This window comes from Gymnogyps californianus, chromosome 24 (genome assembly GCF_018139145.2).
Source record: "Gymnogyps californianus isolate 813 chromosome 24, ASM1813914v2, whole genome shotgun sequence".
NCBI lineage: Eukaryota > Metazoa > Chordata > Aves > Accipitriformes > Cathartidae > Gymnogyps > Gymnogyps californianus.
This window is the reverse complement of record NC_059494.1, coordinates 4,528,868-4,546,570: the sequence shown is the minus strand read 5'-3', so window position 1 is coordinate 4,546,570 and position 17,703 is coordinate 4,528,868. Positions and strand designations below refer to the sequence as shown.

The 17,703-nt window shown below is 40.8% G+C and overlaps 1 protein-coding gene across 2 annotated transcripts in view; it reads right to left on the bottom strand.

Moving 5' to 3' along the window:
- The window catches only part of AP3D1 (adaptor related protein complex 3 subunit delta 1), a 43,946-nt gene continuing 26,243 nt past the window's right edge, over positions 1-17,703 (bottom strand). The window contains exons 13-32 of one of the 2 annotated variants that reach the window (XM_050910413.1): positions 16,644-16,792; positions 16,321-16,551; positions 14,693-14,924; positions 14,055-14,200; positions 13,773-13,914; positions 12,761-12,832; positions 11,757-11,832; positions 10,733-10,932; positions 9,989-10,062; positions 7,407-7,605; positions 6,632-6,694; positions 5,904-6,002; positions 5,231-5,380; positions 5,048-5,095; positions 4,477-4,666; positions 3,244-3,332; positions 2,112-2,197; positions 1,550-1,671; positions 718-797; positions 1-338 (exon numbers count right to left, since the gene is read on the bottom strand). In XM_050910413.1, coding sequence (XP_050766370.1) covers positions 243-338; positions 718-797; positions 1,550-1,671; positions 2,112-2,197; positions 3,244-3,332; positions 4,477-4,666; positions 5,048-5,095; positions 5,231-5,380; positions 5,904-6,002; positions 6,632-6,694; positions 7,407-7,605; positions 9,989-10,062; positions 10,733-10,932; positions 11,757-11,832; positions 12,761-12,832; positions 13,773-13,914; positions 14,055-14,200; positions 14,693-14,924; positions 16,321-16,551; positions 16,644-16,792 — 2,544 coding nt within the window. In that variant the 3' untranslated portion in view covers positions 1-242. The remainder of the gene's footprint in view (positions 339-717; positions 798-1,549; positions 1,672-2,111; positions 2,198-3,243; positions 3,333-4,476; positions 4,667-5,047; positions 5,096-5,230; positions 5,381-5,903; positions 6,003-6,631; positions 6,695-7,406; positions 7,606-9,988; positions 10,063-10,732; positions 10,933-11,756; positions 11,833-12,760; positions 12,833-13,772; positions 13,915-14,054; positions 14,201-14,692; positions 14,925-16,320; positions 16,552-16,643; positions 16,793-17,703) is intronic. The other variant, XM_050910412.1, reaches the window with a different exon arrangement.

Sequence of the window (17,703 nt, the reverse complement as noted above, 5' to 3'; positions counted from 1 at the left end):
AGTCATGTCACCAGGATCTCTTTGGGCTAGAAAGGGTTAACACCACAGTTTGTAAAAAGTTTCCAAATAAAAAGGTAACATACAGCCTTAAAATGTCTAAACTGCAAACAATGGTGGAGTTAACTGAAAAGCACGTGCCCCAGGATAGTACATGCGTACGAGGGAGAAACTTAACACTTGGGTCTGCTCGTCTTTACACATTAGGTGTGTTTCTTGTAGTTGGAATATTTTATAAGGAATATTCAGCACTTGGACAATGTCTCTTTCATCTCATCCAACAAGTTGCTAAGCAGGGTGGAATCATTACATTTCCCATCTATGGATACAGAGTTCTCTCCCTTGGAAAGAAAAAGAAAAAAGAAATCCATTAGCTCCTCTTCGAAGTGGGGACAATTTTATTCCCGGCCAAGCTCAGGGGCTGGAAACAGCCGGTGGAGCCTGCACAGGAACGAAGCAGGCTTAGCCGAGGGGTCAGCTCGGGGAAGCCATCGGTGCTGCTACTACCCAGCAGGTATGCGCTGGGCAACAGAAAGCCCGTGGGGAGGTACAAGCTTGGTAGTAGCACAGCGAAAACTGCTAGATGGGCCAGATGAATTAAATTGCCCACGGTGCCCTGGATGATTTAGACAGGAATATTTCCCTCTTTCTGTTAAGATAGGAAAGGCTGCAGATTTAGCTTCTCTCAGGTCTTGTTTCAGAGTGGTACAATGCTCTCACCTTTTTTACCAGTAGGCAGACATGATGGCCCTGGATAGAACGACTGTACATTGATGCACACGAATCAACGCGTTCCACAACTATAAAGAAAGCAGGAGTTTTCATTTAGTGCGACAACTTTTAATATAAGGTTTGCTTCCCGTGAAGAGTAACTACTGCTTTGCCTGGCCTCAAGGAATAGAAGCTTCTATGGAGTGAGGGGAGGAGGAAGTCAGGGTTAAGATGATGTATGTGCCTGGCTCCTATCTGGGATATTTCACAATAATGAGGTTAGTCATTTGTCTTTTAAGCAAGCTGTAAATGTTTTGTGGCAAAAATGCCGATCAGAATGTACATCTCTTCCCCAGAAATGCTTCCAGTGATGCAACGTCTAATGCATACACCAGAGCATGATGAAACAGCCATTTGTTTTGCTTCATCCAGTACCTGTGTTTTAATCAATAAGTTCAAACTTGAATAGCTCGCGCTCTCCCTTACTGAAACGAAGCACTGGGGTAAGAGGTAGGCTGAAGCACTGAAGATCAAACACACCCTCCAGAGAACAGCTACAGCCCTAACTATAAGCAGCTGTTCCCGTGATACCTGCCATGTGCCTCGCTGGACTGGAGGAAAGCCACAGGGACAGGAGCAGAGTTCATTCTGAAGAACGCTGCATGCTTTGAGAACACCAATGTATTACAAAACTGGAAAAAACTCCTCTCCCAAATTTATTTAATCTGGACATCACCTGCTTCTGTTATTGTGCAGGCCAGGGAGTGTTGCACTTGCCAAGCACAGCAGAAATTTTACAATAAGGAATTTTGCAGAAGGTTCTGCATCGAGGAAGACTCACCTGAAAAATGATGATGAAAACAGATCTTTGCCAGTAGATGTTGGAAAGAAATGCTAATTCCATCTACTTTAATAGAACTCATGTGCAGATCTCCAGACTCTAGGAGCTTGGCAAAAGCATCACTGCAAAACAGGAAGGAAAGTAAACACGTACTAGAAACTCAAGAGAACTCTGCCGCATTAGCCCCATGCAGACCTTGAAACATCTCAGGATGCAGAAGTCTAAGTACTACCAAGCTCTAGGAAAATGAGTTTACAGCAAATATGGGAACCAGACTCCAGGCTCCACTGGAGAGCCCTATGACCTCAACCAGAGCTACTTCCACACGACCTCTGCCAGCCTACAGAGCACATAGCTCCTTCTTCAGAATCACTTGAAATAAGCTGCTGGACATATTTTAACAGTCAAACATTACACAAGATAACTGAACCGTAACCAAAGCAATCACAAACAGCCAAAGTCAAAAGCATGCTGCGTATCTTGCAGGGATGGCCTGCAGCCAAAGCTCAGCTTCACATGGGCGGGAAAAGCACCAATGTTGTGCTCCCTAAATGGCACTTACCTATAGCAAGGCGTCGTGATCAAGTATGAAGCGCAACTGAAGTGCAATTTGAAATCTAGTTTTTCATGGGTTGAACCTTCATCATTCTGCAACAGGTCAAAGGAAAGGAGATGAATGGGAGCCCTGAGGCAGCAAGAGGAGGCACCACCCCCACCTACCAAACAGGCACCAACGAAGACTTTAGGGCTCAATTCCCTTTGATATACCCTGGCTGGGCCTGAAGGATCAGTCTGAGAACAACCATCACGCTACAACATCAGGCCACTTAGAGAAAAGATTTGGGCAGCTAGGTTGATACAAACACCTAGAGCAGGTAAGGGACACAACTGGAGGGATCGGGCTGCATTTTTGATTGCACTCTGCGGGAACATATTGAGCAGACTGAATTTAAACTAACACTTGGCGATGTGGTTTTACAGTTTACTATTTCCCAAGCAAAATAATAAATTAGTATCTTCCAGATTCTTAGGTACTGAAAATAGGACTAGTATACTATTTTTAAGAAACCCTTAAAATAGAGATAATGGCTGACTCAGAAGTAGCCACAACTGTCTCCATTCACTTCCTTCGAGCTGTTCACATAGCTCCTTCATTAATAATCTTACTGAAAGAAGATTAGAAACCCACATAGTCTTACACAGGTCGATACTTATTAAACAACGCCTTCAGCTAACCTCATTCTTGTTCTGGGTTTCCATCCTTATTAACTGTATCTAATTCTTATTACTATTTTTCTAGCCTTGTACCAGGTAGCAGTGTCCAACTGATCTCTGGATAACTGAGATCAGAAGAAACAGACTCTGGGTTGCAGCTCTCGCTAGTTGGTTGACCTCCTCTCCCCGACAGATGCACCACTGCAGTGATTTTCTAGCTGACAATGTGGCATATGTTTCAGGCTGCATTGCTCACACACTGCCAGAATGACAACTTAAGACATGCTTACACAGTATTTGGGACACTCTTTGCACAAGATGTCATGTAAAAATACTTCTCACATCACAGAATGGGCTGGTGCAGCAGAGATGAAATGATGCCTAAAAAAAAAGCTCTAAAGCAGTGCTTTCCACCCAAGTCAAGCTCCCTTATGCAGTTCCAAAGGAAGCAGAAGCACAGAGTTTAAAGCTGCACTTACTTTGACTATAAAGGACAGTGTTCCTTTTAACTTCTGAGCCATAACAATACTCTGAAGTGTAAACACAAACTGGGCTTCATTAGAGATTCCTAGCATGAAGAGAGGAGAGGGAGAAGTCAGGTCAGAAAATGGTTTCCATATCTAAGTAATGGTTAGAATAAACTGATCAGTAGCAGCTAAGCTTTATGTACTGACTATTTTTGAATGAAGTTTGAAATTTTCTGTGTAGTTGGAAGAGTTATATGCACAATTCCTGTTGTGAATTAACAGTGTTACAGCACTTAGCTCTTGGGTCTCTGAAAAGCAGCACTGATAGCTGGCATTTGGTAGAGGTTATTGAGGGAGCGCCTGGGCAAAGTATGTCACAGTGGCAATCTATTTAAACTGTTTGTGTGACTGGCAAAATACAGAGCTTTCCAAGTAGCTTTCAGAACCAATTCGAATTCTAATGTTTCTATGTTTTTCTTTTAATATACAAGTCTGTGTCAAGAACTGCCTTATATAGAATAAAAAAAAAAAAAACAAAACAAAAAACAAACACCCCACTGCTTTTCATGGGGGATCAAAATGCACCCTGAAGCCACTAAATCTCAGAAGACTTCTGTGAGCTGTTTCAGTATTCCAATTAACTCTTTGGCAAAGGAAGTGAAATTCAAAGAAGTTCAACGATTCGACTGTACTATCGTACTATGTATGAAGCCATTATCCTTCATCTCCGTGTTTAATATTTCTTAAGGGCTCGGCTCCCCATCCAAATAAGCACATACTTATCACAAACTTTCACTGCATATGGCCTCCGCCATTAAAACAGTGGGACAATGGCTCGAGAATAAATCCAGAGCGGATTCGAATGGTTCACAAACCTATAACTTTGTTTCATTTTAAATCTCATAGCAAACTCCTCATGAATTTTGGATTCCTGTAGTTTGCGATGCTGGCACGTTCAAAGGTGTGCCAGTCTGCGGTCACCTGAAAAAGGAACTCAGACATTCGGACGCCCAGCCCTACATTATAGGCTTTGCTCCTGCTGTACAGAACCACCTGCTTTTACAGCCATACTGTAAGAAGGCTTATCCTCTCCAGTGAATTGTGTGAAAGCCCAGCAAACACCCAGGCAGAGGGACATGTCTTTCTGGAAAACAGCAAGTAGCAAGAAGTTCAAACAATTCTTTCCACAGGAGGGCAGTGCAGGACTAGACATACTCCAAGAACCCTGTGCAAAGCTGCGCATACCAGGGGGTAGCTGGAAGGGCACAGGTATCCCATCATGTACTGATGATCCTTCTGGTCGGAGCATTTTAGTGTTGAGAGAGTCCAGGACATTTAGTTCCATGCTCTTAAGGAAGCTAGTGCTTTTGTTCTCAAAGATAACAGAGACAGTAACTTGACTATCATTCTGGAGGTTTCCTTGAATATCATAGGTCTGCAAATGAAGGGGGGGGGAAAAAAAATCTCAGGAAAGATTTAGAAATTTTAAACAGCAGAGCACCAGAACAGAACACAGCATCAGAATAAAGCAAGCTTCAAAAAGAAGGTAATTTGGTACTGCTATAGGATAATGAAAAGCACACTGGTGATCAGCTCCACAGTACTGCAAAGTAGTGGGAAAATATCAACTTAAGAAATTCAGTGGGACATCCAAAGGAATGGAAATGGAGCTTTGTTATGTTTCTACCTCCTGGGATTTAAACAGTTCTTCAGTTAAATGTTTTCCACATAAAGTCGCTATACTATCCCCAGGGTATCCCCTCTTTTCTTAGAAGAAAAGAGAAGACATTTGGATGTGAATGCCAAAAAACCTCACCATTTTAATGTATGGATTTTCAGCAAGAAGGCGGTAACTGGACATAGGCTGAAAAACAAGAAAGAAATCACAGTTGCAATATAACTAATTTCTCTGAAAAGAGCTGTCACTCTCCTTCCTCCCCAAACAGTTTAGCTCCTGCCTTTTCCCCGAGGCAAGCGCTGCCAGCGCGCAGCTACTCACTGGTAGTGGTTCATCATCTAGTGTTCCATTCTGCACTGACTCTGTTGTCTCCTCCTCGCTGTGATGACTCTTCTTTTTGGATTTCTTTTTATCCTTTGATTTCTCTTCTTTCTCTTTCTTGTGCTTTTTCTTCTTATGCTTGGAGGATTTCTACCAAGAAGAACAAGAAACTACAACAAACCCTTAAAGAAACCCTACGTTTCCAGCCATTACATCATGACCCCTCTACCAATCTTTCAACTACAGACTCGCACTCTACGCAGCCTTCTGGATAACTGAACGGTTTCCTACTACTGCAGAAACCTGCAATAGAGTCCCCATTCTTTAAACCCCAGTAGTCATTCTGTGTTGAGTCCCAGTAAGCCCTTGCTCCCCACTCACATGACAATACCTTAACCCAAAGCAGCCTGGGATCAGCAGAAGGCCAAATCTCTTCAACTGTCTGGAAGTTCACCTTTAAAACTGCTACCTGACCCTTGGCTCAAGGAACAACCAAAGCTCTTACTATGAAGTGTTTAGAGCTCCTCAAGGGCATAACATCCCACTGCTGCCTATTTGCAGGTGGTCACTACACTGAATAGGACGCTATTGGTAGTTCCTGTGTGCTTCTTTTTAAGGAATACGAGACACTAGGAGAATATGGCTAAGGGTGTCAGCAATTTAAACCACTTACCTTTCCTTCGTCCTCCTCCTCCTCGTCTCGCTCTTCCCTTTCTTCCTTCTTTACCTCTTGAGGTTCAGCCACAACAGCAGCACCCACTTCAGGCTCACTCTGAGTGGATTAGCAGAAGGATTATGACACTAATGGAACACAGCTGAAGCAACTGAATCCCACACCAAAAGAAATCTTAACAGTGACACTCCCCCCTCCCCCAAACCTGTTATTTCAAAAATGACATTAGACTAACATGGTATCAAGCCTTTCATTTTATGCCTTGAAAACCCAGCAAATACAATCACCTGAGGACAAGATACAAAAGATTTCCTCCAAGGAATCCATCCCCATATATTCCCTGTCTCTAAAATCTCCCATCAAAATTCATGAGCCTTTTTGTTTCAGGCTGTCTCTCTCATGTCTATTAATATTGCTAGTGTCTAGCTCACACTAGGGAATAAAACCATACAATAGTGTAATATTAAAACCCACCAATAATATTAAAATCCACCAAGCCTGTAGCTGCATCTGTATTTCTATCCATTGATCTGCACAGCAGAATGAGCTTGAAACCTCCCATTACAGTGTCTGTAAACCGGGGAGATAAAATGTCATTGCTTCATAGCAATAAGTTGAGGAGATGAAGCCTATCTTTCCCTTCTCTCCTGCAGCATGACAAAGCACTTGCACCACAGCTAAGATGCAATCATGAGAAAAAGTTTCCTGTGATGTGGTAAGATGTCTACCTGTGGCTGGGTAGTGGAAGCAGGCGGTGGAGCAGTCGAGAGCCAGAAATCCAAGTCTTCCCCCTGAATTTCAAGAGAAAACAAAACCATTATGGTTGTTTTGATACCATTCTTTAAAAAAAAAAAAAATCATCAATTAAATTAAACCCTTAAGTTTTCATGGAAATGCATTGCTCCAGAATGCTCATACACAGATGCTGCAATACATTTAGGAGCAAGTAGTTCAAGAAGCTTAACTTCAGCCTTCAAGCACACTTCCAAACCCGGACATAGGCGACAGTAACTGCAAATTACCCTACATATCACAATTATCTACAGGCACTCAAAGCACATTGGCTGCATCTTCGAGGAAAAGTGCATCTCTGCAGAGTGGTTAACAAGAAGGATACTTCAAGTCTTCAGAGTAACTGACAATTAATGTCAGGTTTTATAACTGAAAGATTCTGAAGTATATGGGGACAGGATGTAGAACAAAAGTGAGTTCCAGATATTTTGCTAAAGAGTTCCTCATTTTAAGAATAGACAAAATATCAGTAAACTCAGCTTCCAAATTAGATCTGGAAGATCTGCTGTGTAGGCTGCAGTAAGCGGAATTCTGCTAACTTATGAGGCTAAGTAAATGTTATTTTTAGTAAAAATTTAAGGAAATAAAGGTTGAACACACTCAGCTGTTTGAATTGTCAAATGTGACTGTTCCTAAGCAACAAACAAAACACAGCAATAAATATGGCCCATAACAGCAGTTTCTAAAGCAATGCAAGTCTTGGAGAATTACCTTTTTTTCGTCTTCCTCCTCTACTACCTTTTTCTCTTTCTTCTTTCCTTTCTCTCTCTCTTTTTCTTTGTGTTTCTTTTCCTTCTTTTTGGGTTTCTTGCTCTTCTTCTCTACTAGGGGAGCTTCTGAGTCTGGTGACTTCAGGTTCTCAACATTTCTGTGTCTCTGCACTGGCAGCTTCTCACTGTCTGCTAAGGGTCTTAAAAATAAAGAGACCATTACTCTTCTGCAAACAGTCTCCCTGAGCTCAGATTATCTGCTGGATGTCCAAGACAAGGTATGCTTTGTTTTTAAAGAGTTGGGCCCCAAAATCTTAAATCGGCACATACTTCTGTACCTGAAGTTTATTTATGTAACTGCAGACACTGCCCTCGTGGATTAGAAGTTAATAGAAACAATTTGAAGGTGACTGAGAGCCAAGCTCTTGCTGACATCTGATCACTCTTAAAAGCGATAACTACAGACTTGCAGGCTGAGTAACACCTACAGAAGAATACATACACATAGTGTTATGCTGCATTTCTCAAAGGAAGAGCAAAGATGTGAAACAGTAGGAAGCATTTGCAACAGTGTGGAAATTCAAGCAGTGGAATGACAGCATGGCTCAAACAGCCCTTGAAGGGCATGGTTTTTGTTGTTATTGATGAATAGATCACTCCAATTGGAAATTATTTTAAGCAATAAATTGTTTCATTTTGGAAGTTTATGCTATGAATCTGTACGCTACCATTACATTTAAAAAGTCGTGTTTAATTTCAGATACCTGTTTCCAAAAAGCATGAGTAGTAGTTCAGATTTACACTGTGTCCCAAATCTATTACTTGGGAAAACACCACCACAGAAGTTTCTCCATTCTCGTCAAACACTGTCCAGAAATCAGTGAGAAGTTCACCAATTGTCTCTTTTTCTATTTTTACAGTTTTACTTAACATTAATTTTCCTGTTTGAGCAGCAAAAAACAGTTCAGGAAGATTTCTAATGGTCTCACCTGCCTTAATTTTTTTGCTTACATTGCATGAAGAATGAGACCCAATTAATTTTTTACTTTGAAACAGACACTATAAGGGCAAGATGGATCCCATCTGTTTGAACAGTAAACAGATCTCATCTTTAAGCTATTTCACATATATCTGTACAGGAACAAGGATCGGTGCTGAAAGTCAATAATGAAATAGACTCACACAAATTTAAGGGTCAATGATTTCAATAGTTTTACCACCTTTCAAGTATTTACGCTCTCCACTGAAATCAACCAACCTGACAAAGAAGGTCAACCACTTAGCAACATATTCTTACCTGGAAGGCTTCCCTGAAACCAGACTGCATGTGAGCGTGACACAGACATAGCAGTGCAAGCACAGAGAGAAAGAGAGAGGACAGAGACATGAGAAAACGTGACAGGAGAGCACACCGACTCATACGAAATGGAAAGAGAATGGATGGAAACAATACAAAAGTCCAAAGACGCCTCCTGGAGCACAGCATTCAGAAACTGCTCTGCTCAGTGTTTTCTAGGCTGTTGAGGCTTGTCATGCAAATACAAGGTCTATAGTCAGAAATTAATTTCCTTTCATACATTTGTCCCCTGTAGACTCAGAGGAATATGACCAGCTCATGAAAAAAGGAAGTTTTTCAGAAACTGTTCTTTCACTTTTTAAAAATGCTACATCACTTTTTTGCAAGGTGCCGAGGGGCCGAAGCCCTATAAGTGTGAGAATTGCAAAGAGCGGCACAGACTTTAAAGTTAAGTATCACAGAGAGAGAGAGAGAGAGAGAGAGATACTACACATGCACACGTGTGCCTGCACAGTCTTCAAAACTTTACAGGAGGCATCCATGTACCATAAATCAGCAGTTATTTTTAGCGTGGTGATTTTGTAGAACAGCAACTAAAAAACCTCCATGTGCAATACTTAACAGCCCACTGCTAATTATCACGTGGCATGCAGGGATTCAGAGTCTGCTGCACTGCAGCCTGGGGTGCTAGTACTGTAAACAACTCCAGTAGCTGAATGGGGACCAGACTCTGGTCAAAGTTATGATACGCAGTTCACTCAATCGTATTAGAACAACATTTTTCAACAGTGGAACCACACAATGTCCACAGGGCAATGGGGATGCTACAGACTGGCTGTTACTGGTCAAATGATCGGAATGCAGAGCATACAGGCTTGCCGTGTGTACAGTGGTTCTGAGATGAACACAGATGAACGCAGGTCACACTCAGTGCCAATGCAGGTTAGATCAGAGAGATACTGGTACACCAAAATGCTCAGACTAACTCTCCGACATCTCATCCCAGCTATACTGCCTGTGCTTTCAGACTCCATTCAGTCACACAAAATGATTCCCCTGCCCTTCCCAAAACCCCCGCTACTTCAGCAGCTTAGCTTTTATCATCTACGCTGCAGTGGGAACCCAAGCCTGGATGATCATCTAAGGTTACATCCAAGACATGGCGAGAGACTTGGTCTTTTCACCTAGTAGACTGTAGATAGTGCCTTTGCCTGTTTAGCCCCAGACTTGCCCTCGTGCATTCTGGTTAGCAATTAAGTAAATTCACATACAAAACTGTCACGTACTTATCCAGATCTATATCAAGTGCCTTATATGGATCATTGGGATCTTTGTCATCTTCATCACTGGGCAAAGCATTCTGCAGGAGAGAAAAAGAGACCATCCACTGAAGAAGCAAACCACAGGCAAAACCAAAGCTTTACGTCGCCCAAACCAGTTTAAGATTGTTAACCCTGGAACAGGCCAGCTTGCTGTCAGGCACAGTAAGTTATAAGAACAATGCCCTTTAATGCAGCATCTAGTTACAAGATTAATTTAGAACAGAAAACCATTCTTCATAAACTGCAGGATTTGAATTGCTGCTGTTTGGTTTTGATTAAAGGAAATTTTAGGAACAAATACAGATTACATCATTAGCATGCACAATTAATTATAATCAGCTGCAAACCTGCTGACTAGACAGCAAGTTAATGTCAAAGTGAAGCAGCAGAGCATAATAAATGAAGTGACTATTTGAACAGTGTTACTTTTATAGCAGAGATGCATATTGTTTGTTTTGTTGGTTTTGGTTTTTTTTAATAGCTTCAGTGGCAATTTTTGTCTTTTTGTGCACAAAAAGACAATCATTTCTCCCCCTGCAAAGAGCAGCCTAGGACTATCTCAATCAGTCATTTCTTAAAAAGCTTTGCAGAAATCAGAGCTCTTGAACTGCAACAATACAGACTGGCTGGCAGTTCTTGGGGAAAAATCTCTCAAGAAGAGCACATGGATAAACCCCACAACTCAGACCACCAACCAAAGCAACTGACCTCTGGCATCTCTTCTGTTATGATATCGACATGGTGAGCTGGAGCAATGTCCTCCTCACTCTCCGTGTGCAGAGAGTTATGGCGATGATGTTTACCTCTCTTCTCCTTTTTCTGTTTTTTCTTTTTCTTGTCTTTCTCCAGTTTCTGTTTATGTCTTCGCTCTTCTTCCAGTTTCACATACTGGTCAGACATAGGCATTCCTGCAGAGGAAGCCAAACTGCTTTCAGGCTACAGTCCACATGGATATTGATCACTGAAACAATACGTTAGGAGTGAACCTTGCTTCTAGCCTCCCCGAATTAGAAGGATCAACACCTCTCTCTGCTTCTGTATCATCTCACATACAGCTGCCTCTAGCACCAGCTTTCCTATCACACTCCATCTCTCCAGAAATAGGAGAGCACTCTATCCTGCTCCCTGATTCTTGTCCACATTAAATGGATTACAAAGAGTATCTAAACATTGATATTAAGTAGAATTGGTACCATTGTTGTACTAATACTGCCAACTTTCCACGCTTTTGGAAAAAACTTTGTTATGTAAGCCTTAAATATTTGCACTTAGAACTCATCACTTGCAATGTACTGCACTTTATCAGCAGCTTTTCAGTGCTATATTAAACCACTCATTAGATACACAATTACCTTTTGATATTTGAAACAAGATATTAAAATAGCATCTCTACCATTAGACTCCACTTAATGTCTCCTGATCACCTTCACCAGCCCCTTAAGACATTCCAAAGGTGACTGTTACCTACACAGAACAGTGGTTTACATGTTACAGACTTGGCTGCACAATATACTTAATCACAGAATTACTTCTGATACTGTCTTGAGAGGAAATGCACTTGGACTGCAAAGTACTATTTTTCAAACACATGTAAGTTCAGAAGGTATATTTAAGAGTCTAATGAAAGTATGCTCCTTGCCCTTAAAAACCTAAGGAGGAATTCCTAAGAAGGAATTATTACTTTTGCTTAACTGAATTTCTGTAATTAGTTTTAAACATGAGCTGCACTCACCTGGAACTTTTAAGGGGACAGAAAGGTCGATCTGGACCACAGGTATGTGTTCCACACCTGGAGTGTCTTGATATCGCTGGGAAAATGAAAATTTGTTACATTCTGAGCACTGCCAGATACAAATCTATATAAATAGACACATTTCAAAACATGAAGCAGTTTAATCCTTTAAGTGAACATTTTAAAGGATAGGAATGGAATAGCTCAGTACTAAATCCTGTGTGGTAGCAGAGTGTATTTTAAAGCCAGCTTACAACTATTATAAAAGACCCTACTTTTAGCTACAGTTTTTTAACCCTGCTGCTGCCCTGAAGAAGGCTTGTTGCAACTCCCTGAAGAATTTTTGGTTTGTGTTTTATTGCTAATAACTTGCCACTTCAAAAGATAAATTTTGAAATTTGAGTTGAAGAAAGTGGGGCAGTCCTTAGTATATACAGGGAATAAAGCAGGTTCTTTCCCTGAAAAGCATGTTAAGAAGAGACCACAATGACCTTTTGATCCATAAAACACACTCCATGTTCAAGATTCACTCTCTCTTCATTGCTCTTTATGAAGTACCTGGCAATCTGAACCCTTCCATCACCCAGAGCTGGGACAAACTACCTGCACAGGAATTTGTGACACACGGGCACAGAGAAGAAGTGTTTCTCTACAGCTTTTAGAGAGTCCTTGCTGAAATATAAACACTGTGCCTTCCATGACAAGTTAATCCAGACTGTTCAAACTACTGTGTAATGGGAGTTGCGACAATTACCACTTCCTTATTTCTGAAATGGAGGTCCACCAGAGATTCACAGAAAGCTGGCCGCTCTTGTGATATCAGGTCACTTGTGAGTTTCTTGACACAAACAAGACTTATAAAAATAGTTGTAGGTAGCCACTCCAGTCAGCACACTATTAAGTGATCAGAATGTCCCAGAGGGAAGCTGCAGCTCTGACATTCAGCAAGCCTTCACACAATTATACGAGAAGCCAGCAAGATATTTTAATTCAGACTCACTCACCTTCTGTGGGGAAGGAGAGCTTTTAATATAAAATGGGTTGTTTGCCTGTTCTTGTTTCCGGGCTTCTCGACGCTAAAAGCGAAAGAGTATTTGTAGTCAGAACGTTTGTTTATAAGCAAAGAGAGATAAAAGGCAAAGTGCAAAATACAATCTCCTTGAATTTTTGGAACAATACATAACTACTTGCAAAAAGACTACAGCAAAAGTAGCTTCTTGCGTATGATAAACCAGACTTGAGTTACAAGACATACTAGGATATAACTACAAGTACTGTTACTACTATAACTAATATTCCTTGGAACACTCTTTCTTTGCTTTTTAATTGTAGACTAGAGAGTAACTTCCCGAAGACCAGATTTTGATGGCAATTCAAATGTTTCTATTTTCACTTTTGCCAAGAGAGGAAGAAGTGAAGATTCTTATCAATAAAAAGTTTTCTCTATGAAAACAAAAAGGTCAGAAGCAGGAAAGGTGGTATCACTACTGAGAACAGTCACATTACAGTAATTCATAGAAGCTGCTGAAGTCCACGAGCAAAGATGCTGCTTCTTTTTCTGCTGATACAGAGCGCACAGAATAACAGAAGTACACCAACGGAGGAGGTGTGTAAAAAACCAAATAGTTGCAGAGCCCAGCACAAGCGTCCATCCTCAAGACCCTGTACTTCGAAGCGAACTGCACTAGACATCACAGTTTACAGGTCAGATTTTTTACAAGAGCTCAAAACTCCTAACAAGGGCCAAGTCTTTATAATATCTTGCTTCCATTTGGACAAGATAGGCAAGCTGGACTTCCAAGAGAACTTTATATGGATGTATTCCACAATGCCTAAAAAAAACCTGTATTCAAAACAGGTATTTTGTTCACGTCAAATAATCAGATTTCCTGAGCTGTAGAGAGCAGAATGGCTCGCTAGCTACATGGAGAATCCACAACAGCTCCAACTGCTTTAGTACCACTTACAACATTACTACTGAATTATGTAGGGAAAAGCATTTTAACATTCACTCACTCTGGCCAGTTCCTCTTCATCTATTTCTGGCTGTCTATGTCTGGAATGCCTTTGCTCCTCATCATGAAAAATTGTTTTGGGCTTTTCATCTTCAGACTCACTGTCTGATGGAGGTTCATTGATCCAGGCATCAAGGTCCAAGCTGGTAAGAATTGCAGTAAACAAACAAAAAGCTTGACTCAGTACCCCTGAGTATTTCAGAGTTTCTCATCATGTACTTAGCTTTACTATTTAAGAGTTTAAAAGTTTAAGTAAGGCTTTGGGAGAGAGAAGGAACCTTACCCCTCTGGAACTGGTACTTTCTTCTGTGCTTTAGGAGCCACAGGGTTCAGCTCACCAGCAAACAGAGCTATTACTTCCTCAGCTACAGGTACTTCTTTTATTTGTAGCTTCTGAATATATTTTATCAGTTGCAAGATGCAAGAAGCCTAAAAACAAATGCAGAAGTAATTTCAGAATTAACAAACTTAACCAAAAAACCACCTGCAATGAAAGTCAGCAGAAGATAACTGTTCTACTCCATTAAGGGAATTAAGAGAAGCAGCATAAACTGCACATTTAGAGCACATGTAAAAAAAATCCATGTTAATCCTCTCTTCTAGCTGTGTCCTTTTTGTGTCCTTATGTGCTTGCATAATTTTAAAATTAAATTGTTTTGAGTGAAATCCTTGCAAGCAGTCTTCAGAGGTGGTACCGAACTGGAATAAGATCTGGGCTCTGACATGAAATGTCACCACTCTTCCCACTCTAGTTCTAGAGCTTCTCTTTCACTGAGTTCCACAAAGTACAGAATAAACGCACCACTCCATTGATAACAATGGCTTATATAAAACGGGCATGTCCACAGAAAATTACATATATGCTCCAATACACATGAGAGACTTTGTATGATAAATGCCAAAGTAATTTTGTTCTCTTACCCTCTCCTGAACTTCCAGATCTGCACTCTGTACAAACTGAGGCAAACGCTCAATCATCAGCTGTGTAATTTCCTGAGCTGCTTCCTTTTCCCCAGATTGCTCTTTCTGCTGTAGGATGGATGCATAGAGCTTCACCATATTCTGGACATAAACCGCCTGGATGTGGCCCGGTAGAGTTGTAACTTTAGGCCTCAACATTGCTTCTAAAGTTTGGTTTGCTTCCTCAAGGTGTCTATAAAGACAGAGCGGACAGACGAAAGACAGCAACTGAGAAATTTCAACATTTCATCAGTCTTCATGGAGAAGAATTTTTCAAAAACCTTGGTTGCAGTACAAAGTACTACCGAAAGACAGAACAGACTACAAATACATAATCATTTGCTCTCTGTGTATTTCCCCCTTGCAAATTACAGTGGTAACACGGCACAGAAGAATTTACAGCTTTATCCTTTTACAGAAGGGGACACACACCTCAGTTTCCACCTTTACAAGTTCTGTATTCTCTCCATTAACTAAGCATTGCACTTTTAAGTCTGGATGACAGTCTGGATGTAGCAGCCCAACTACCTTCCTGCCATTCTGTACTTCACCACTCACATCAATGAGGTTGTATTTCCAATCATTTACTGAATAAAAATAAAATCTAGTAGGCAATGCTTAATACACAGAAAAGAATGCAGATTGTAGCACTTGTTTTAATAAATCTCATGCTCTTATTCAAAATTGTCTGCTCACAACTAAATGGAAGATGCACAAAGAAGTTACTGGTCCATTACAAATGGAAAGCTGAAGTTCTTTCAAAGTGAAAATGTGATCAAACTGAAAAAGAAGAGCATGTCCTCTTGCTTCTTCATCTACACTTTTCTTGGCAGAACTTTTTTAATTAGATGAAGATCCGAGCTGTACCAGTGTTCCCTAAAAATATCATACCTACTATGTGAATTTAAACTGGAACCAGTGTTCAGAGTGGCAATCACAAGGAGAGACACCAAACCAGATGATAAAAGGAGACTACAGTATCACGGTCTGTCCAACTTACCAAAATGAAAGCTAGGTAAGCACGTGTATCTGCACACACAACCAAGAGACAAAACCATCTATTTAAGCTAAAAGACAATGTTGGCACAAGAACATTGAAAATTGTGCTACTGTGGGTACAGAGAAGCTTTGAGCAAAAAATAAGATGACTTCTAATTCTCAGGAAGATCAGGTTCTGCAAAAACCTTTCAACAAGTGCAAAACAGGGAGGAGAGCAAAAAATAGTTCAGTCAAACATGGTGATTGGACGTTTTCCCTATGATATAAGTGGGGTTAGACCTTAATGATTAAGGAGTTCCTTCAACGCCTTAAGATCTTACAGCTTACACCCACAACTATGCCTTCCTGCATGAGTGGGCAGGACTAGAGAGAGAGAAGAAAAAAGACCAGATATTGAAAATGAAGTATCCGTCTTGGCTAGAAACAGCTGAGGAGTCTATGGGGTGAGGGGGCGGGAAAGAAGCAATCATTTTGTTAACTTTAGGGTGCATATTCTGAACTATCCTTCTCTCAAAAATACGTTTCAGTGACCAGAATCTTTGTCCAAAAGAAGCCGCTCAAAACGTGTCAGGCTTTCTGTTTGCACTTACTCAGAGAACTCCCCACATATCCAAGCAGCAGCATAAAGCACCTCACAGATCCCATTTCTCTGGGTGTTGCTGGCTATGAGATGAGCATTGTCCAGAAGCATGGCCATTTGAGAAACCGCAAATTTACGAATAGCTTTAACTCTGATCGCTACATCTAACATCTGAGCTGCTATAAGATGCCCATGCCGCGTGCCTTCCAATCGGGTCAGCTCCACCAAGATGCTTATGTACCTACAAAAAGTGAAAGGGATGCAATTTTATCAGCAGACATTCATGCATTACCATTGCTGATGAACTCAAAGTTGACACATAAAAACACTGACCATTCAAAGTTTGTGATATATTGATAATTGGACTGACTACAAATATCTATGATTTTGGTCAGCAGCTCATCCCGGTATGTCGTCCCTTCTGCTTTATCCACGTGAATCATCAGTTTCTTCACTATCTCCATCAAGTTCTTCTTCGATACCTGTTAAAGAGTTATTGAAGGGTTGAACCACAACTAAGCCATTTCCCATACTGTCAAGTCCTTCTGATTCCATTAAAGCAGCTGCTAGCTCTTTGATGGACCCATGTCATGTGTTAACAAGAAATCAGAACCACCTCTCTAGGCCCCAACTTCGGTCACAATCGAAAAAGGAAGCTGTTTATTTCTTTTCAATATTGTTATTAAAGCAGAGCCAGCACAAGTATACAAGACCATGCTGTGGGAGAGCTAAGAATCAGAATTACTAGCAGCAACATAGAAATCCAGGAGAAAACGAATCTTCTACCTCTGCCAGATGAGCAAATTCAATAGTTTAAAACATTTTTGCTTCTAAACTAAACACATTTAAGAGTCATTAACATCCAACGGAATTCTAGCATTTCAAAACATAGCTGTATTAACTTGCTCTGGAAACTTATTTGTCTAAATAAAGCGACCAAAATATTCAGTAAATATCACCAGTTGTTGTGACTTGCTGCTTCCAGCTATGATCTCTCAATAGGTACATGTTAAAGACATCACTAAAAAAAGTATGTAATAGTATTTCTACAATCATTCATTATACAACACTCTTCCTCAGACGCAGGGTTGAGCAAAATGGCAGACTCTTTCTCCTAGGTTATCCTTTGCCTGAAGACGTAACAAGCAGAATTTAACCTACATGAACTAAGAACGAACTCCAGTTCTCTTTGCAACAACATTAAAACCACTGTCCTGATCAAAGGTTATTGAAGTTATTCTCATCTCATGAGGAGTACCAGACAAAAGGTGTCCCTTCTTACTTTTCACTTTCTCCTCTAAAATAGGAAGCTATGAGACTATCTATCATGATCCCTTTGTGCATGGGGGAGGGACCAGCACAGACTCTTGAGTGAAAGGCACTTTACTATATA